General features: G+C 43.6%; 3 protein-coding genes and 1 long non-coding RNA gene across 6 annotated transcripts in view; 2 read left to right on the top strand and 2 right to left on the bottom strand.

Moving 5' to 3' along the window:
- The window catches only part of SDHC (succinate dehydrogenase complex subunit C), a 30,024-nt gene extending 22,268 nt beyond the window's left edge, over positions 1-7,756 (bottom strand). The window contains exons 1-2 of one of the 3 annotated variants that reach the window (XM_055587345.1): positions 7,607-7,756; positions 2,350-2,406 (exon numbers count right to left, since the gene is read on the bottom strand). In XM_055587345.1, coding sequence (XP_055443320.1) covers positions 2,350-2,406; positions 7,607-7,671 — 122 coding nt within the window. In that variant the 5' untranslated portion in view covers positions 7,672-7,756. The remainder of the gene's footprint in view (positions 1-2,349; positions 2,407-7,606) is intronic. The other 2 variants (XM_055587342.1, XM_055587343.1) reach the window with 2 other exon arrangements.
- On the bottom strand, positions 2,916-7,461 carry LOC129656627 (uncharacterized). Its single transcript, XR_008716422.1, has 3 exons — positions 6,553-7,461; positions 5,424-5,556; positions 2,916-4,762 (listed from the first exon to the last, which is right to left on the bottom strand). It is a non-coding gene; the product is annotated as an uncharacterized LOC129656627 (long non-coding RNA).
- PFDN2 (prefoldin subunit 2) overlaps positions 3,691-20,111 on the top strand; it is a 185,846-nt gene continuing 169,425 nt past the window's right edge. The window contains exon 1 of the mRNA XM_055587350.1: positions 3,691-3,700. The gene's annotated coding sequence lies outside the window, so the exon portion shown is untranslated. The remainder of the gene's footprint in view (positions 3,701-20,111) is intronic.
- Positions 10,853-16,858, top strand: MPZ (myelin protein zero). The gene is made up of 6 exons (XM_055587337.1): positions 10,853-10,967; positions 13,194-13,360; positions 13,614-13,827; positions 14,069-14,204; positions 14,336-14,396; positions 14,499-16,858. The coding sequence occupies exons 1-6, from the start codon at positions 10,901-10,903 to the stop codon at positions 14,598-14,600; spliced, it is 747 nt and encodes a 248-aa protein (XP_055443312.1). The 5' UTR covers positions 10,853-10,900; the 3' UTR covers positions 14,601-16,858.

Raw genomic sequence — 20,111 nt, forward strand, 5'->3', positions numbered from 1 at the left:
TGGAGAAGACTCCTGAGAGTCCCTTGGACTGCAAGGAGATCAAACCAGTCCATCCTAAAGGAAATCAGTCCTGAATATTCATTGGAAGGACTGATGCTGAAGCTGAAACTCCAGTACTTTGGCCACCTGATGCGAAGAACTGACTGATCTGAAAAGATCCTGATGTTGGGAAAGACTGAAGGCAGGAGGAAAAGGGGATGACAGAGGATGAGATGGTTGGATGGCATCACCAACTCAATGGACATGAGTTTGAGTAAGCTCCAGGAGTTGGTGATGGACAGGGAAGCCTGGCATACTACAGTCCATGGGGTTGCAAAGAGTCAGACATGACTGAGAGACTGAACTGAAGCTAGGCTGAAGCCAATTTTTAGACAGCTATGTTCAACAATTTAATTTACTATGTACCTACATTAAACATGATCCATCCCCCTCAAGAAAAATATTTCCCCATATATTACTTACAAATTACAAAAGTTAAAAACAGTAACTTCATACTGGGAAAAAACTCAGCAAACATTTCTATATTCAAATGGCCAAAGTTAAAATCACTGATAATGGGACAAATGACAGCATATGTCCCTGATGTGATATACTGAGGATAAAACATCATTAATGTATTACTCCTGCCAAAAATGCATAACCTAAATCATTAGAAAACAATCAGTCAAATCTAACTTGAGAGAAACTCTGAAAAATAACTGACCTGTATTCTTGAAAAAACTCAATGTCATAAAAGACAAAGAAGGCTAAGAAATAGTTCCAGATTAAAGGATACTACAGAAATAAGACAAATATAATATGTGAGCCTAATTAGATCCTGGATAGGGGACAGACAGACTGGGACAAATGAAAAATCTGAAAATTGACTGTATATCAGGTAAGATTAGGTCAAAGTTAAATTTTCTGTGTTTGATAACTGCATTTGTATAATTATTCTGTGTTTTATAAGGTAATATTCTTGTTCTTAGGACAAATTGGGGTTTATTCTGCTGTGCTGTGAGATATGTGAGATCTTATTTCCCTGACAAGGAATCAAAGCCATGCTCCCTACAGTGGAAGTGTGGAGTCCTGGCTACTAGAACACCAGGAATTCCCTTAGGAGAAGTATTTAGAAGAGGTCATGATGTCTGCAGCTTAATCTCAAAGAATGCGGAGAAAATCACCATAATTAAATTGTGCTGAACCACACTAAATTGTCGGTATTACACAAGTTTTGAGCTACAAAAATATAATTTCATATGGCACAACCAAAAATATAGAGTGATATGTAAACACACCAAAACGTTAACAACTGAGAATATAGGTGAAAGATATATAGAACTTCTTTGTACTATTTTTCCAACTTTTCTGAAAGTACCAAATATTTCTACTGTTTCCCGGCACACCCCCCCACGCCCCTCCCCCCCTCCCCGATCCCCACCCCCAGCTGCGTTGCTCAGCATGCAGAATCTCAGTTCATGCAACAGGGATTGAATCCAGGCCACCACAGTGAAAGCCTGCAATCCTAACCACTAGGCAACCAAGGAACTTCCTAAAAGTACGAAATATTTCTAAAATTAAAAGTTAAAGGGGGATTAAAAAAATAAGTAAAAAAGTTCTGCTGCAACTACTGAAACCCTCATGCCCTAGAGCGTGTGCTCTGTGATAAGAGAAGCCACTGCAGTGAGATGAGCTTGCACTGCAACTAGAGGAGCCCCTGCTTGCCACAACTAGAAAGAAGCCCTCACAGCAATGAAGATGCAGTACAGACAAAAATAGATAAATTAAAAAAAAAGTTAAGGGGTACTTCCCTGGTAGTCCAGTTAATGCTCCAACCTTCCAATGCAGGTGCATGGGTTCAATCCCTGGTCAGAGAAGTTCCACATGCCATGGGGTGTGGCCATAAATAAATAAATATTTTAAAGTTTTTTATGACAAAAAAAACATACAGAGGCAACTGTTGAGGTCAACAGACTAGAAATGAATACTGTTAAGAAGAAACAGATTTAACTCCTGGGAGCTGCCCAAAATTAAAGGTTACAAGAAAAAGGAAGTACAAAAGGAAGAAAGATTAGACAGAAGAGAATTAAATATCAAGAAAGGAACCAAAAAATGGAGCAAATAAATGAAGTTAAAAATAGCAGAAAAGCGTAAAGTGAGGAAAATTAAGAAAAGACCAAAGATATATTCAAATTCCTTCTTTCTTCTACTACCAAATAAGAAAAATAGAGACCACAGTCACTAAACTTTCAGCCAACCATCTACAATTATCTGCTTTTGTACATATCCCCAAAATCTCAAAAACATACTGCTTTTCTCTGATGAGAAAAAGTTTAAATAATAATAATCTCCACAGATTTAGGAACTTACTTTCTGATACAGAGCTGAGGACTAAGGTGGGCACGGAGGCAGTGACGGCCAACATGCCTGCAAGATAAGAGAACCAACAGTCAATAAACATTTAGAGACCAACTTTAGTGTATCAACTTCTCTATTTTTGTACTGTGTAAGACTTTAGGGTGGAGGGGAAAATTAGGAATAAGATGGGAACAATGACAGTATCAGGATTTTGAGATTTTTCTTCTAGTTGGAAAGCTACAACTTTAATAACTTGAGAATAATCACAAACATTATTTTCAAATGCAAAATAAGGTTTTAGCTAAACACAAATAATACAAGGTAGAAGAATAATCAGTTAGTTAATACTCAACAAAGAAATATAGAAAGTGGGACTTCTCTGGTGGTCCAGTGGTTGAGACTCCATGCTCCCAATGTAAGAGGCAAAGGTTCAATCCCTGGTTAGGGAACCAGGATCCTACATGCCACAGGGGGCGGCCAAAAAAAAATATAGAAAGCAATTTTTTTCAAGCTAGATCTTAAAGGAGGTGATGGTTAAAAGACATGGTTTTTTCTGGGGGGGGGGGGGGTGGGGGGGCAAAAAAAAGGCAGAGGGACAGAATAAGCCACTGGCAACACCAAGAACTGTGTGTGTACTGTGTGCTAAGTCGCTTCTGTCATGTCTGACTCTTTGCGACCCTATGGACTGTAGCCCACGAGGCTCCTCTGTCCAAGGGATTCTCCAGGCAAGAATACTGGAGTGGGTTGCCGTGCCCTCCTCCATGGGAGCTTCCCCACCCAGAGATTGAACCCACATCTCTTTACATCTCCTGCATTCGCAGGCGGGTTCTTTTAGCACTACTGCCCCCTGGGAAGCCCCCCAAGTACTATACAGCTTAGCTAAAGCAGACACCTGCGCAAATGGATGAATTTAAAAGGTTTAAAGAACAGGGGTTTGAAGAGTGAGGGTCTAAGTATTACACTGTTATTTTAGGGAACTACCCGGATGAACTTGAAGTGAAAAAGGTCATCATACAATAATGCAAAAATATGAGAGAGCAGATTTCTCTGCTATTCACATGAAAAGGTACTTGAAGAGGATACATAAGCTTTCCACTAAAATGCTGCTATTTTTTAAATAGCAATCAATACCAGAACTGCTTTCCAAGTCCAAGACTAAAATGTACCCAGCCATTCTACCTAAAGAGGCTCTGTTCCAGCGTTTACATGGTATCATGAAAAATACATGATCACTACACCCCTTTAACTCACATTATATCAAATCTTTATTTAAGAAAGGTATCAGAGTGAAGCTCTGGGACCAAAATTAAAAATACACTGAGAATCTACAAAAGTTTATCATATATCCACTATGTACATGGGGGATACAAGATCACATTAAGATCCAACACTTCTAAAAAAAAGTGCATGATGTCCCTCACATCATTGATATTAGAGGCATAAACATTTCAAGAACCTTATGTTTTACACTAGAAAATTAGAAGGGCCCACTACTGGAAGGAAAAATAATCCAACCAACACTTCCTTCAGCTCTTCCCTCTTCCCAGCTTTGGAGGCAAGGGGTGAATACAGACATTGTGCACCCAAGACTCCCAGAAAGAAAGAAGTGGGAACAAATCTCTTTATATCAATTGAAGTAATTGTGACTCTGAAGTTGCAGGGCACGCATTCCTCACACCAGGCTAGGTCCAGTCACTCAGCTACCCAGCAAGAGTTTTCAGATGTGGGTTGGAATCTACAGCACTCTCTGTCTAGTGCTATTGTTTCCCAGACAAATACCAATGTAAACTTTCCACGAGGCCCTAACAGAATCTGGTTGCACAACTACATAACCTTATTTGAAATATGACAAGAGTAGATATCTAATCTATCCTTGCCTTTTATGTGAAACCAGAAACCCAGAGAAGATTTCTTTTCCAACCCAGGAATAGCACTTTATGTTACAGCTAGAAAGTAACAGTAGTTGCCTTGTTTTGTTTTTAACAAACCAGAACTTATAATTTCCAGTTAGTGCTGTCCCTTTCTAAATGCACTATACATGTCTCCCCCTAAATGTAATCATTGCTCAAATTGTTTCTGAAGCTCTTCCCTGTATCGAGGCAACAACAGTAATGTAGAAAGAACACTGGACAAAGTAATAAAAGTCAGACTGGAGGTCTAGATACACCCTAAGGTGTATAGTGAGTAACTGAGCCTCAGCTTTTTCATTTGTAAAATGGGAATGACAAAACCTACATTATTGATTACTAGGAGGATAACATAAGAAAATGTATAGGAAAGCACTCTCTAAACTGCACTATACCACATAAATGTAATTTATTAATATTTCACTGGTTTCCCAAAGGTCCTTAGACTTCACATCACATTCTCTTTAAAATTCTTTGTGGTGTTAAAATTCTTCATCTGCCGAAAATGGATCTGACTTCTGGAAAAAACAAAAGTTATTCAAAGCCAAGTCTATGTCATCAAATTAAATAAAAACCATTTTTAGTCCAAAACAAGATATGAGTATAATATAATGGCTTTCTTTTGCACATCCTCTACACCTGATCTGATGGCACATGAAAACTTAGTTTCATAAATGTCTGAGGTTAACAACAACATTAAAATATATAATCTTGAAGGACACAATGAAGAACAATCATTTATACACGGAAGTTCTGATTAACTGTATGAGCATCCAACCAACTCCAGCAAGAACTCCTGAACTGATCTCCTAGCACCACCAATCTCTTCCCTATCATTCAATATAACCAGTTAAGTTACTGAAAAAGAAAGCTGACTTCATCAATCATCTGCCTAAAAGTCTTTAACAGTTCCCCACTGATTACAAGGTTCATACCACAGTCAAACAAGGTCCTTCTCAACATGACCCAATTCAGTTCTCTAGAACTATTCCCCCACAAGTTCCCTTCAGCCCCCTATACTACCAAACTGAAAGTTACATTACCCACAGACAGAGCAATAGTTTCTTTTGACCACATGCCTTTGCTCAGGCTATTCTGAGTTGACCCCTTACAGTCTGATAAACTCATCTTTCAAGACCCAGCAACTCCCAAATGGCGACTTCACTCCTTTAGCCTTACCTGCTGCACCTGCCATGCTCCCAAAGCAATTGTTCATATCTCTAAATCAAAATTAGGTTGCTTATTAATTAATCTCCTGTGCTAAACTTTGAGTTCCTCCAGCATAGAATGGAATACTTTACATCTACAGCACCTATAACAACATAACACATAGAACAGGCTCAAAAAAATGGTCTGTGAATGAGTATGCTTATTTTAAAAAGCAGTCTTAAGAATTCAGACTTTAAACAAATTAAGCCTTGTTTTTAGAGGGGCTTCACATATAGTATTTAAAATGATGGGCAATGCCCAGAGAGTTAATGACTCTTGGTGGGTTTGTGCTTAAGTTGCATGAATATTACTAGACAGAAGCCTAGCTATTCTTAGCTTAGTTCTCCATCTAGGTCTTCTTGGCTTTGGCAAATCATTCCCTGACTATCAATGGAGCTTGTGCTACATAGCTGGTTATTCATCCCTAGCTAGTTTGTGAACTGTTCAGGGACTATACAAAATATAGAATACTGTTCAAAATCCGTAACATACAGTACTTCCATACTAATAATTTTTAGTTAACCAAGCATTAAAAACATTTAGAAAATATTTCTCCTGAGTTCAAGTTATGACTATTTTCATTTGCAAAGAAATGACAATCATGTAATCAATGACCCAGACTTGTCTAAAATAAATGGAATTAGTGACACTACTAGACCTAGAAACCAGCTCCTAGAATTTCTTAGAAGGTATTTTCCTTTGAGGTGAAATCAGCACATTATAAACAAATCCCTCTAGTGAAATGGAATTAGACCCCAGAACTCCCATCAAGAAAAAAAAGAAGTTTTTTGAAATCTGCTACTTCTCCTTTTAAAAAGCCCTTGTGAGAAATGAAGAGAGGTGTCCCTCCCATAAGAGTTTTGTACTATCACTAATGAATCCTAATGATAGTCCTCCATAGCTCAAAATTAGTTTGGACATATTCAATGAATACAGTGATCCTCACTTTCTAAGTACTAAACATGAAACTCCTAAAATGAACTGTTCAGACCCAATATGATCAATACAAGCTATAAGGTAATGCCACCAAAAAGCCTATGACATCTACTGAAATGTATATACCAAGGAATTTAGAAGCATTCAATTATGGTCAAACTACCTGTAATAAAGGAGGCAATCTGGCAAGACTAGCCCTGACACATTTTAGAAAGAGATACAATTGGAAATAACAGACAGGGAGAAAAATGAAGGATCAAGATAAACCATTCCTGATCTCAACTCCCAAGAGCAATCATTTTGTCACAGAGAAAAACTAAATAAATTCCGTCTATTTTTATGCCGGGTGACTGAAGTGGAAAGAGAACGAGAAGATATTTGGGGAAATCAGGAATTAAATCTCAACAGCATTTAAGCTAACTTTCCATAACAAATCGTTTCCAAAAATAGTGCTGGCACAAAACTGTGCTGGGATTTGTACCAAGAGCGTCTAAAGTCACTAAAGCGGCTACAGCTATAAAGGCTGTGAGAACGAGGCCTCTTAAAAAGCGGACAATTCAGAATGGAAGAAAATCTAGGATATTTCTCTGGACGAGTTGACACTGCTGAGAAAAACTGAGATATCTACTCCCCTCACCCACCAAATAAAAAAATAAACTAAAACTGAATTTCCGGGCTGCTTTGGCGCAGCAGAGCGACAGCTATAGGCGCTGTTACTAATCGTCAGCCCGGTGGGGTTCCCGGAATTTCTACCAGGGGCCGGTTAGGAACTCGAACAGTGCCCACCCACTGCCAGCAGCTGGTGTTTGCAGGAGTAAAATGCACAAGTAAAGTACACGAAGATCCTTCTCCAAGCTCAAGCCCTAAATGAAAAAGTTAGAGCTGTTTTCTTGAGCTCGGCTCTGGCCGCGGCCCAGAGGGCAAGCTGGGGAAGAACTATTAGAAGTGGGAAAACAAAAGAAGCGAGAACCCCGCGACCCCTCCGTAAAACGGAGTAAGGAAAAGATAAACCGCCAGTGACTCCGAAGCTCTCCACGATATACAGGAGTGGCTGGGGGAGGGGAAGGGGTCTCTAGACCTCTAGACTGCGTCGCCTCCACCCACGGGTCCTTTCCGTGCCCAAGCACGGGGTAAACAGCTATCAGCAAGACGTGAGGGGGCAATACAGGTCCCCTGAGGGCCGCCAGCACGGAGTCCCAGCCCCAAACTAAAGTCACCTCAACAAGAGCGCAGCCATCTTGGGTTCCGGCCTGACGGAAGTGACGCCAGACGGCCCCACCATCTCTGGGCGGGAGGGGCGGGGCTTCCGTCACGTGACAACACCGACTACGTTAGAGGATTGGGCTCCTGTCGAGTTCAGTTTGTTGGCTGGTTTTATCTGCTCTTATGGTGTCTGCCTCTTTGTCTCTCAGCTGACTTCTATTTGAAAATGAGAAGATTTCGGCAGAAGTGCGGCGGGCTCAGATTCTGCAGCGTACATTTCACCGCTGTACACACTCGTTTGTTCAGCCCCACAAAACAGAGGACTTGCTTAGATTCTTCACTGAAGACGTCTTAGTCTGGTTTCACTCCTTCCCCCTCCCAGGTGGGACTAAAAACGTCTTATAGGATGATTGACACACCGAGGGAAAAGATACTTAGGGTTACCCAACATGGATGAACGAAGAGATTAGCATACTAAGTGAAGTAAGTCAGAAAGACAAATAGGGTATCATTGATATGTGGAATCTAAAATATGACACAGATAAACTTATTTACAGAACAGAAACACATAGCAAATGTTTAATTACCAAATGGGGGTGGGGGTGGCATAAATTAGGAGTTTGGGACTAGCAGATATAAATTAACTATATATAAAATAGATAACCAAGAAGAGCCTACTGCATAGGAAACTACATTCAATATCCTGTAATAAACCGTATGGAAAATAGTATATATATATATTTACGTATGACTAGATGCGTGACTGAATCACTTTGCTGCATACTAGAAACTAGCACAATTTTGTAAATCAACTATACTTAAGAAAAGTTTATTAAAGATACTTGGGGCTCCTTCCCATTCTTATGTGAACCTTCTTCACCAGAAATAGTGCACAAGTTGAGATCCGTGGGGGATAGACCCTCCCAGACCACTATTCGCCAAGGATGGGGAGCATCCTCTAACCACCTCCATGAGCTTTATGTCTCACAATTCCTGGGCTCGAGCTGCCACATGAGCTAGATGCCCACTAACAACAGCGCTGCCTTGTTCCTTGTTTCAGGGCTATGTGGGCGACACCCACTGCCAGAATAACCTGGAGTGAGGGTGGGGGGAGCTCGCTTTGATTTGTATGCAGGAAAGCAGTTCTGAGGAAACCTGGCACAGCAGTCACTTCCAGAGAACTTAGGACTTAAGGGAGAAGCAAACAAGTGGCAAGGAATGGAAGAGAGAAAAAGTTCTTGAGCCCTTTTTGAGGAGGTGGGGTGAGGAGAAGTGAAGGAAGACAGCAGCCCAGGGCAACTCCTGTTCTACAATAAAAACATTCATTATATTAATATTCAGATCTTATTTATATTTAGCACTCCTATGCTTTTCCTTTCAGGACTTAAATAGCAGAGATTCACTTATTTCTGCATCAAATGAAAATACTATTTTGCATTTCTATAATTCTGGCAAAGAAAGCACTTTAATAGGCTTCTGGTTTTGGAAGAGACCTTTGAGGTGCTCCAACCTGCTTTTCTATCTAGTTCAGGAATCTCCTCTGCAACACGGCTGACAGCTGATCTTCAAGACTGTGCTTTAATGTATTCCTTAATGGGTATCTCAAAAAAACAGGTTTCATTTAATAAGCAATTTAGTCTTTAGGAAGTTGTTATGTTAGAGTTTTCTGCTATTGATCTTCCAGTCATTGGCCCTCTGAAGTTTCACATTAACAAATCCATTGAGTGTCTTTTTCACTTAGCTCTTTAAATAGTTTCACTTAACTTATCTGTCTTAAAACTCAGCTCTGACTATATAGACACTCCCATTCCTATCCCCAAATACAAACCCCAAACCTTCAGCAAATTCTTATAATGTACCAAATTAAATCCACCCCTTTAGTCTGTCATTTAAGGCCCTCCACAAACTGACTTCAGCTTTCCTGTGCAGCCTCCTTTCCTGTGATGCCTGTTCAAGATCCCCCATGTCAAGTCAAAATGGGGGATACCAGATCTGCCCTGAATATTCCCCAGACTTCACAAATCTACCCAACGCCCCCCTCCACACACACACACACACACACACACACACACATGCTTTCTTATCTCTTTGTCTTTGCTCTTGCTCTTCTACCTTCCCAGATATCTGCACTGCCAATTTCTCCTCTTCAAAATGCCATGCATTGGGCTTCCCTGGTGGCTCAGTGGTAAAGAATCTGTCTGCCAACAAAATGCCATGCATCCTTAAAGGCTGGTCTGCATCTAATACTGACTTCTAGACATGACTCCCCCTTCCTCTGAACTTCATTTATTAAATGAAAGTTATTTTTGTGTTTAATATCTGTTACACAACTTAATCTTCCTAATGTAGCTCTGCATGCCCTCTTTATGCTCTTGGCACTTTGTTCATCACACTACTATACCAAGCATCATGGTTTATTATAGTTCATTGTTAATGGGTTTGTCTTCTGATTCTCCCCCCTCCACTTCCCCAAACTAAATTTTGAACTCCTTGAAGGAAGATCTTAATTTTTATTCCTCTCTCTATTACTCAACTACCCACATACATACTCATCTTTGTAGCTGGCACTCAATGTGATTTTGCTGCCTTGCTCTTAACTGAAATGGACTGAAACTTCAGCATGAGGCAGTGAAGAGCTTCCTGAAAAAGGGTAAGATCAGAGGATTATCCCCTGGATATTTTCCCATGGAGAAAAGGTTTTATCTGGAAAGAATCACCCAAAATGCAGAGAGATGAAAAAAAAAAGACTCCCAAAGGACCTGGTCATCTCAAGAAGCCTGTATTCCAGCCCATAGTAGTCAAGAGTGTAGGGATATCCTGTTTTCAAATTTCTCTGGGGCTCGCTAACTCCCAGGGCCCTAGAGGAGCCACTCTCAGGCAAGGAGACTATGGAAAAACCCCTTTTCATAGGTTTAAGACTCAGGTTCTCCTGCCCATCTGTCCCTCAGAGAAATGTGTTTGTGTCCCTTTTTCTGTCCCTCTCCTTCACCCCCCCCCCACCACATGACATTCCAGCCTAGGCCAGGGGGAGGCCAGCAGACACAAAGCCTTCAGTGTGTGGGGTGGTATGTGACCCCCAACCCCTCCACCCAGAGGACACAATGCCACTTCTGCTCCCTGCACTCTGCCCCGCTCCCCACCACCTCTCAACTGCACATGCCAGGCTGCAATTGGTTACTGGCTCAGGACAGCCCCCTCACACTGGGGTCCCGGGGGATTTTAAGCGGGTTCCAGGAACCCCCGCTCAGTTCCTTGTCCCCCACTCTCCCAACTGCGCAGGCGCTCTGGGCCCTAGCCCTGCCCCAGCGATGGCTCCTGGGGCTCCCTCATCCAGCCCCAGTCCTATCCTGGCTGCGCTACTCTTCTCCTCCTTGGGTAAGTTGAGCTGACCCAGTCTGGAAGCCCTGGGGCTCAGGTTGTCTCTCAGCAACCTTTCCACGGCCTTCGCTGCACTGCCCTCTGCAACCAAAGAAAGAATGAGCAAGAGCAGGAAGGTGATATTATCTGTAGAAAAATATATATACATATAGTTTGGAGAGAAGCTGTTAAGATAAAGGTATTCTGTGAAGGGAGAAGGGAGTGTAGAGTGTTTCCGGAACCAAGGTGGACTTGACTGGATAGGGGTTGGAAACTGGTCCTTCTCATTCCTCAGTAGTGTAGGAGGTAACTTAACCTTAGTCTCCCCAAAGAAAAGAGTCAGGGAACGTGATCTCAGGGTGGAGTCCAAGGGTTGTGGTCCCAGCTCTTTGGATCTGCTGCCTCAGTTTCTAACTCTGCATCTGTTGTCCATTATGTGGGTGAACAGAGGACAAGGGAGGCTCCGTCAGATTCTAGGGTCTTGTTGCATCTAAAGCTATCTTCCACAGAAGCTGGCCAAACCCTCCCATGGCAGATGCTGCCTGAGCAAGAAAAACTCAAAGCAGGGTTATCTGAATGGATCCTTCCCCTCTCCAAACTGCCCTGAAGCCTGGTGCAATGGGCGAGAAGTAGGGCAAATGGGAGAGAGAGGGGAGGAAGAGCTGGTTAGAATGTCTGAATTTCTCTGCTGTCAGCTCCTTTAGGGCTAAACCCAGAATCTAGACTCCTCTGGGCTGTACTGGACTATTTGAAGCTACCCTAAGAAAATGTTAAGGATAGGGAATTGGAGAAGGGCATGCTGAGGGAAATGAGGAGAGGGAATCTTGGAGTTTACGAGGGAGAAAGGGTACTGTCCAGCATCTGCCCCACTCATAGAACCATTGAACAGAGCTGAAGGGCAGTGGTTTATACTTGAACAGGAGGAATAGAAGTTAGATCCAATGAATAAGCTTACTTGTTACATTTGGGATTCCCCAGAAGGCTCCAAGGCTGAGTTCCAGGAGGTGAATCACTGGTATTGCATGCTGAGGTGGGAGATTTGGGACTGTGGAGTTGGGGATGGGCTCGGGGGAAGGGGAGAGGAGGCATAAGCCCCCAACACTGGTCAATGGTCAGACAATGGGTCTCTATTTATTTGGTTGCTTCCTCCCCCTCCCATAGAACAAAAGGGTCTACAGTTGCCCCCAGCCAGGGCCAACCCACACACATAATCTCCCTGGAATGGCCTTCCTTGTATGGGTGAGTCTTGGGAGTGGCACTGGGCCAGAATGGTCAGAAGGAGGGTGAGGAGGGTCAAATCAGAACCACAGAGGGCTCACAAGCAGAGTCATCTGAGTTTGGGGCTTGGGGTGGGGGTGAGGGGGTTTCCTGCTTGAATCCAGCTTCCCCTGAGAGGGCTATGAGGTGCTCCCCTCCCTGACCCTTCCAGTCAGGAGCAATTGTATGGAAAGTAGGGATTCAGCGGTGAGGACAGTTGGGCCAGGGAAAAAGACTTCTAGTCTCCAGTTATGTTCATCTTTTCTGCAAGAAACTTGAGTTTGCCATTCTATGAAATAATATGCAGCAATAATATTGATCACTAGGCATCAATGTGGAACACCCTCCCAGACACCTGTATTCTTTTATATACGTATATTCTTAAGGAAAAAAGTAGACTGTAATGCAATATATGTTTTTTAAAAAAAGCTTCATAGAACAAAACTATTTGAGTTTATGTTGAGTCTGATACAGAGAAAATGATCACACATTAAACTGATAACATTGGTTCTATCTGGAAGGAGACCACAGAAGAGGAATTGGTTGGGAGCTGTCAAGACAGACTTTAGCTTTCTTTATCTATACTGCTTGCATAGTTATAAGAATGCACAGGGTGTTACCTGTATAATTTATAATAAGTTTTAAAAATCATTAAGCCTGCATCTAAAGGATAGCTTAAGAATTAGATACTGATCTAAAGGCAAAGGAAGATTCTGGAGACTGAATCCAATGTCTGAAAGTCCTCCAGAGAACTCTGGTACTGCTGATTTCATTTCCTCTGTCAAACATGCTGAAGAACTTGAGCCAACACAGTATTTCTACTCTTCTATTCAATTAGTCCAGAGAGACCTGGGCCTCAGAATTCATCATTTTTGCCCCAATCTTCGCTATGGTCTGTGACTCAGGCTTGACTTCCCATTGGTCTCACTCCTTCTATACGCCTTGCCGGGCCCACACGTGCATCTGATTTCCCCCCTATGTTTGCAGTGCTCTCCCCTGTCCAGGCCATTGTGGTCTACACAGACAAGGAGGTCCACGGTGCTGTGGGCTCCCAGGTGACCCTGTACTGCTCCTTCTGGTCCAGTGAGTGGGTTTCAGATGACCTCTCCTTCACCTGGCGCTACCAGCCGGAAGGGGGCCGTGATGCCATCTCGGTGAGTGCCTGGGGAAATACTGGGATTGCATAACAGAAAGGGGGCTTCAAACAACCACAGGAAAGAGAACTTGGGCTAAGGAAGGGGAAATCCTTTTTGAGCCATAACTCCAACTTTGGCAAGGTAAGTGGCAAGTCTTGTCTCCCTGACTGGGACCTACCAACACCGACACTCCCTCCCCAGCCCTACCCTCTCCAGCCCAGAATCCTTCACCCTGAGGCGAGAGTTGCATGCTTCCCCTCATTCCTCACAGATCTTCCACTACGCCAAGGGACAGCCCTACATCGATGAGGTGGGGACCTTCAAAGAGCGCATCCAGTGGGTAGGGGACCCTCACCGGAAGGATGGCTCCATTGTCATACACAACCTGGACTATGGCGACAACGGCACTTTCACCTGTGACGTCAAAAACCCCCCAGACATAGTGGGCAAGACCTCTCAGGTCACGCTCTATGTCTTTGAAAAAGGTGTGAGAGGAGGTGGGACGGGAGTATGGGAGGCAGTTCAGAGAGGGGATCAGGCCTGGCTGAGAGTCTGGGGCAAGGGGCAAAATGCCCGGGCTAATGCCCCTCAGGCTCTGGGACAGTGGGCAGAAGGCAGCCTTGTTGGGATATCTTAGATCCCCAGCGGCAAGGAATAGGTGTGTGGCTAGGAACCGAAGACACTTGTCTCTGCTCATTCCCCACGTGTTTGCCTTGCCCCGTTTAGTGCCTACGAGGTACGGGGTGGTGCTGGGAGCCGTGATCGGGGGCGTCCTGGGCGTGGTGCTGCTGGCGCTGCTGCTTTTCTACCTGATTCGGTACTGCTGGCTACGCAGGCAGGCGGCCCTGCAGAGGAGGCTCAGGTAAAGGGCGGAGCCTGACGCCCCTTCCCCGACCCACTACTCCCGGCCTCTGAGCGGAGACTACTTCGATGGGTGGGAGGGCGGAAGGGAAGAGGAAGCCGCCGAATCCACAGCACCCCCTTTCCCTGCAGTGCCATGGAGAAGGGCAAATTGCACAAGACTGCGAAGGACGCCTCAAAGCGCGGCCGGCAGGTTAGCGGGGCTTGGGAAGCCGCCGGGCAGCCCGTCGAGGGCGGGCTGGGAACAGTCAAGCCCTACCCAACGGGTCCCTGATGCATGCGCTCCTCCCCACAGACGCCGGTTCTGTATGCCATGCTGGACCACAGCAGAAGCACCAAAGCTGCCAGTGAGAAGAAGACTAAAGGGCTGGGGGAGTCTCGCAAGGATAAGAAATAGCGGTTAGCGGGCCGGGCGGGGGATCGGGGGTTAGGGGCGGAGGCTTCCAAAGGCCCTCGGGTGGTGGTCATCGAGATGGAGCTACGGAAGGATGAGCAGAGCGCGGAGCTCCGGCCTGCCGTCAAGTCCCCCAGCAGAACCAGCCTCAAGAACGCCCTCAAGAACATGATGGGCCTGGACTCAGAAAAGTGATCACCTGCCCCAAGGCCCTGCCAGAGCAGGGGGACCTCCGGTCCTCTATCCCCCGTCTAGGTGCTTTCCTCCTTAGCTCCCCAGCCCTGCCCTGCCCTGCCCTCACTTCCTTTTGAGATGTAAGTTTCATTCCAGACTTCCTTACCCAGGCACTTCATATTCTCCCCCACTTTCACCCCCTGGCTTTCTGGAAGCCCAGGCCCCATCCTATCTTCCCCTTGCCCCAAGGACTATGTGTTTGGTGCCTGTTCTTCTGGCGCCGAGAAGAAAGGGACCTTGATACCCCTGCCTCAAATCCAGGCCACCTGATGTTTCGATCCCCTGCACCAGCTAGCCTGTCCCTCTGGCTCTCTTCTTTCTGACCCTCCCTCCCCTCCTTCAGGTGGTCAAGCTCCATACTCTACCCTCCTAGCTAACACCCAGGTCACCCAAATCAGACTCTCCTTCAGGGTTTATTTAGGTTGTTAGTTATTTTTTATTCTTTAATCCATTCTTCTTTGTTTGTTTATCTGTACCCATGCTCTACCCTCCCCCCATGACTGAGTACCAATGACGTCATGTGGCTTTTGCAATTCTTCACCACCACCACCACCCCCCCTTTAAATCCTTAATGGAGAGCCAGCCCAAGCAGAGCAGCTCCTGATCCTCAAACCTCAGCTACAGGAATGGTGCCCCCTGACCACTCTGGAGCACTGTTCTGGGACTCAAGGTGACGGGAATGGAGAGAGGGAGACAAAGGATCCTCACAGGTCAGGGGTTGAGGAAGGGGCAAGTGAGCCTTAAGAAATAGCTTTTAAATAATCAAAGAAAAAGCAGAAAAAACAAATGGGAAATAGGGGGAAAGGGAAGAGGTTGCACTCCCAGCCACAGGGGATTCTTAAGATTTTTCTACATCCTGTATATTTCTTCTCAAACCCCCCAAATGTCCTTAAATGTTTAATAAACACTGACATTTCCAGAAGCTGCTGCCTCCATCTCCAGTTTCCTCATTCTCCTGGGAGTAATCCCTGCCTCTAATCCCCAGTCCCACTCTTCCCCAACTGATTTCAGTTGTTAAGAATTTGATTTCATGATATGGGGTTACATAGTCTAGTGGAGAAGGCAATGGCACCCCACTCCAGTACTCTTGCCTGGAAAATCCCGTGGATGGAGGAGCCTGGAAGGCTGCAGTCCATGGGATCGCTAAGGGTCGGACACGACTGAGCGACTTCACTTTCACTTTTCACTTTCATGCATTGGAGAAGGAAATGGCAACCCACTCCAGTGTTCTTGCCTGGCGAATCCCAGGGACGGGGGAGCCTGGTGGGCTGCCGTCTATGGGGTCGCACAGAGTCAGACACGACTGAAGTGAGTTAGCAGCAGCAGCAGTCTAGTGGAAAGAACTGTGAGACAGACTCATAAGACATAGACGTACATTCAACAACTATCCAGTGAGCTTGTACTATGTGCTAAACTGTGTGTCAGGCTCTGCGTTTACATGGGTTATAACAGATTCCCTCTTCGCCAAACTGTGTATTCTTAAAATATCTCAGCCACTCGCAAGCTGTGTGACCCAGGGCTAGTTACGTGATTTAAGTAAGCCTGTTTCTGCATTTGTAAACAACTGAGATAATGATACCAGCTCAGCTGAATTCCCAGGATTTTTGTAAGAATCACATGATTCCATGCTGTGTATGGAAACCTTTGTAACTTATAAACTGATACACAACAAAGATATTAAGGATCAGTCCTTTACAGATGTTTTTCAATCTTGCCTAACGGATTACACTTTACAAGCTAGCACTAATTTCATTCACTCATATAAACTCAAATGCACACACAATTATGTTTCATTGTTGCATTTTAGGTATACTATTAATAGCTCATTAGCTAGTTTGTTGGCATGTTAATTTAGGTACACCATTAATATCCAGAGTCCTTAAATAACTTTGGAAAAACATATATGTATCTTTTTACCTTGCTGGTTACTGATGGCAAAAAACCCAAGAGTCTCATAAGTCATTTCTTCATCTTGTTAAAAGGTTAAATAAAAGATTTTTAATAGCAGTTTTGCAAAACCCTGAGTGCTTCCATTTATTTCAAGGGCTGTCTTCCATTTCTCTTAAAAGGAAAATTAACCCAAATTCATTTGAATGTAAAAGCTAATAGATTCCATTGTGTGTGCATACACAGTCACTTCAGTCATGTCCAACTCTTTGCAACCCGATGGACTGTAGCCCCCTAGGCTCCTCTGTCTACAGGATTCTCCAGGCAAAAATGCTGGAGTGGGTTGCCATGCCCCCACCTCCAGGGGATCTTCCCGATCCAGGGATCAAACCTGTGTCTCTTATGTCTCCTGCATTGGGAGCTGGGTTCTTTACCACTAGTGCCACCTGGGAAGCCCAATAGATTCTATTAGGCACATACAAATCAAAACTATAATGAGATACCACCTCATACCCATTAGGATAGCTGTCTTCAAAAACAAAGCAAAGTATTGACAAGGGCGTGGAGAAGCTGGAATCTTTGTGTACTGTTTGTGGGGATGTAAAATGGTGCAGCCTCTGTGGAAAGTAGGAAGTTCCTAAAGAAAATTAAACATAAAATTACCATGTTATCCAGCAGTTCCATTTTTGGGTATATATCTAAAAAGTTAAAAGCAGGGTCTTGATATATTTATTAGTACACCCATGTTCTTGGTGGCATTATTCACAATGGCTGAAATGTGGAAGCAGCCCAAAAGTCCATGGACAATTGATGACTAGATAAGCAAAATTTGGTATATCTATACATACGATGGGATATTACTCAGCTGTAAAAAGAACATTCTAACACATGCTACAACATGAGTGAACTTAAGGACATTATGTTAAGTGAAATAAGCCAGCCATAAAAAGACAAATACTGTGATTCTACTTATATGAGTTACTTATCATAGTCACAATCATAGAGACAGAAAGTAGAATGGTAGTTGTCAGGGGCTGGAGAAAGGGGAGAATGGGCAGTTACTGTTTAATTAGGATAGAGTCTCACTTTTATGAGATGATGAGTTACGGAGATGGATAATGCTGATAGTTGCATACATTAGGAATGTACTTAATACCACTGAACTATACACTTGAAATGATTAAAAGGTACATTTTATGGTAAATGTATTTTACTACAATTTTTTGATAAAATAAAAGTTAACAGAGTCAATATAGCTTTTTTCAGGGAGATAGAGGAAGCTTAGTCACAACTCAATAAAGTTGAGTCTATCTAAGATAAAGAATCTATCAGTGAACCAGAATGCAGACTTCAGAAATGCATATAAGTGTGGGAACATACTATATTATAAAAATAACATTCTAGTTAAGTGGTAAATGAATGGATTATTTAATCAAAAATAGTTATATTGACATATGTCTAGAAGAAAACAAAGTAAAATCTTTATCTTACATCATATATAAAAATAAAACCCAAATATTATGAAATAAAATACAAGAATCTGAAGGAGATAAGCATATTCATTTAATCCTCAAATGGGAAAGGCCTTTAAATAAGGGCCTTTATCTTAAGGGAAGTAAAATCTTAAAGGAAGTACATGAAAAAAAATGTAAAAATCTTAAAGGAAGTACATGAAATCTTGAACCTCTTTAAAGGCAGAATATATTATAAATGAAACCAAAAGACAGTTGGTAACCATGGAGAAAAATACAGTGCAAATGTATTTGCACTTCTTCACATAATAATCTAGTATCTCTGTTATTCCCATCTCCTGCTACTGTCCCATTTCTCTGCTTCCCTCTATAGCAAAGCTGCTTGGACAAGTCTAGGGCACTGTCTCCAACCTCCCATTCCCTCTTCAACCCTCTGTCCCCCATTCTACTGAAATTGCTCCTGTCCAAGGGCACTAGGGATGACCGTTTCGCCAAATTCGATAGTCATTTTTCAGCCCTTCTCATCTGTTCAGCGGCATTTGACATTATTGGCCACTTCCTCTTTTGGATGACACTTCATCACTTGGCTTTTTTGAAACACACTCGCACGGCTTTACCCCTACCTTTTTGGCTTCCCTGGTGGCTCAGATGGTAAAGAATTTGCCTCAAATGAGGGAGACCCAGGTTCAATCCCTGGGTCAGGAAGATCCCCTGGAGAAGGGAATGGCGACCCACTCCAATACTCTTGCCTGGAGAATTTCATGGACAGTGGAGCTTGGCTGGCTACAGCCCATGGGGTTGCAAAGAGTTGGACATGACTGAGCAACCAACACACACACACATTTGGGAGATGCAGCTTCCCAGGTTGCACCAGCAGTAAATAGTCTGCCTGCCAATGCAGGATATGCAAGAGGCCTGGGTTTGATCCTTGGGTCGGGAAGATTCCCTGGAATAGAATTGGCACCCCACTGCAGTATTCTTGCCTGGAAAGTTCCATGGACAGAAGAGCTTGGCAGGCTACAGTCCATAGGGCCACAAAGAGCTGGATATGCCTTAGCACAGCACATGTGACTTAATTTTATTTTATTTTGTGTGTGTGTGTGTGACTTAATTTTAAAGTAGAGACTGAAACAACCAGAAAGACATCTTTTGTTTGTCCCATGTGATGTGTTTGTTTATTTAAAGCTACATTTGGTCATCACATAGCAACAATCATGCAGAACTGAATATTGTTTTTTCCCTTTAGATAGAGCCTGAATTCTCATCACTCTTATTTCCTTACCTGCTTGATCACTCTTACCATACTCTGTCTTACCTGCTCTGTCTTATAATGTCTAAGAAACTGGACATTTATGAGTGGGAGTGAAGTTGCAGAATTGAGGTATAGTCAGACTACACCCCAGACTTCCCTGGTGGCTCAGACGGTAAAGCGTCAGTCTACAGCGCGGGAGACCTGGGTTCGATCCCTGGGTTGGGAAGATCCCCTGGAGAAGGAAATGGCAATCCACTCCAGTACTATTGCCTGGAAAATCCCATGGACAGAGGAGCCTGGTAGGCTACAGTCCATGGGGTCACAAAGAGTCGGACATGACTGAGCGACTTCACTTTCATTTCAGACTACACCCAGAGTTTCTCACAGTTCCTCAAACAGGCCACCAGTCACCGTGTTCTTCTCTGGCTATATTAGTTACTCATCAAACACAGAGTCCCACTGAATTCTTTGTTATCTAAAGACTAAATGGTAGGGATTTTCCTGGTAGTCCAGTGGCTAAGACTCCATGCTCCCAATGCAGGGGGCCTGGGAGGGAACTAGATCCCATACACCACAATCCCTGGTCAGGGAACTAGATGCGATACGCCACAACTAAGGCCCAATGCTGCCAAATAAAAAAATATTAAAAAAAAAGACTAAATTGTGTGG

The sequence above is a fragment of the Bubalus kerabau genome, chromosome 6 (genome assembly GCF_029407905.1).
Source record: "Bubalus kerabau isolate K-KA32 ecotype Philippines breed swamp buffalo chromosome 6, PCC_UOA_SB_1v2, whole genome shotgun sequence".
NCBI lineage: Eukaryota > Metazoa > Chordata > Mammalia > Artiodactyla > Bovidae > Bubalus > Bubalus kerabau.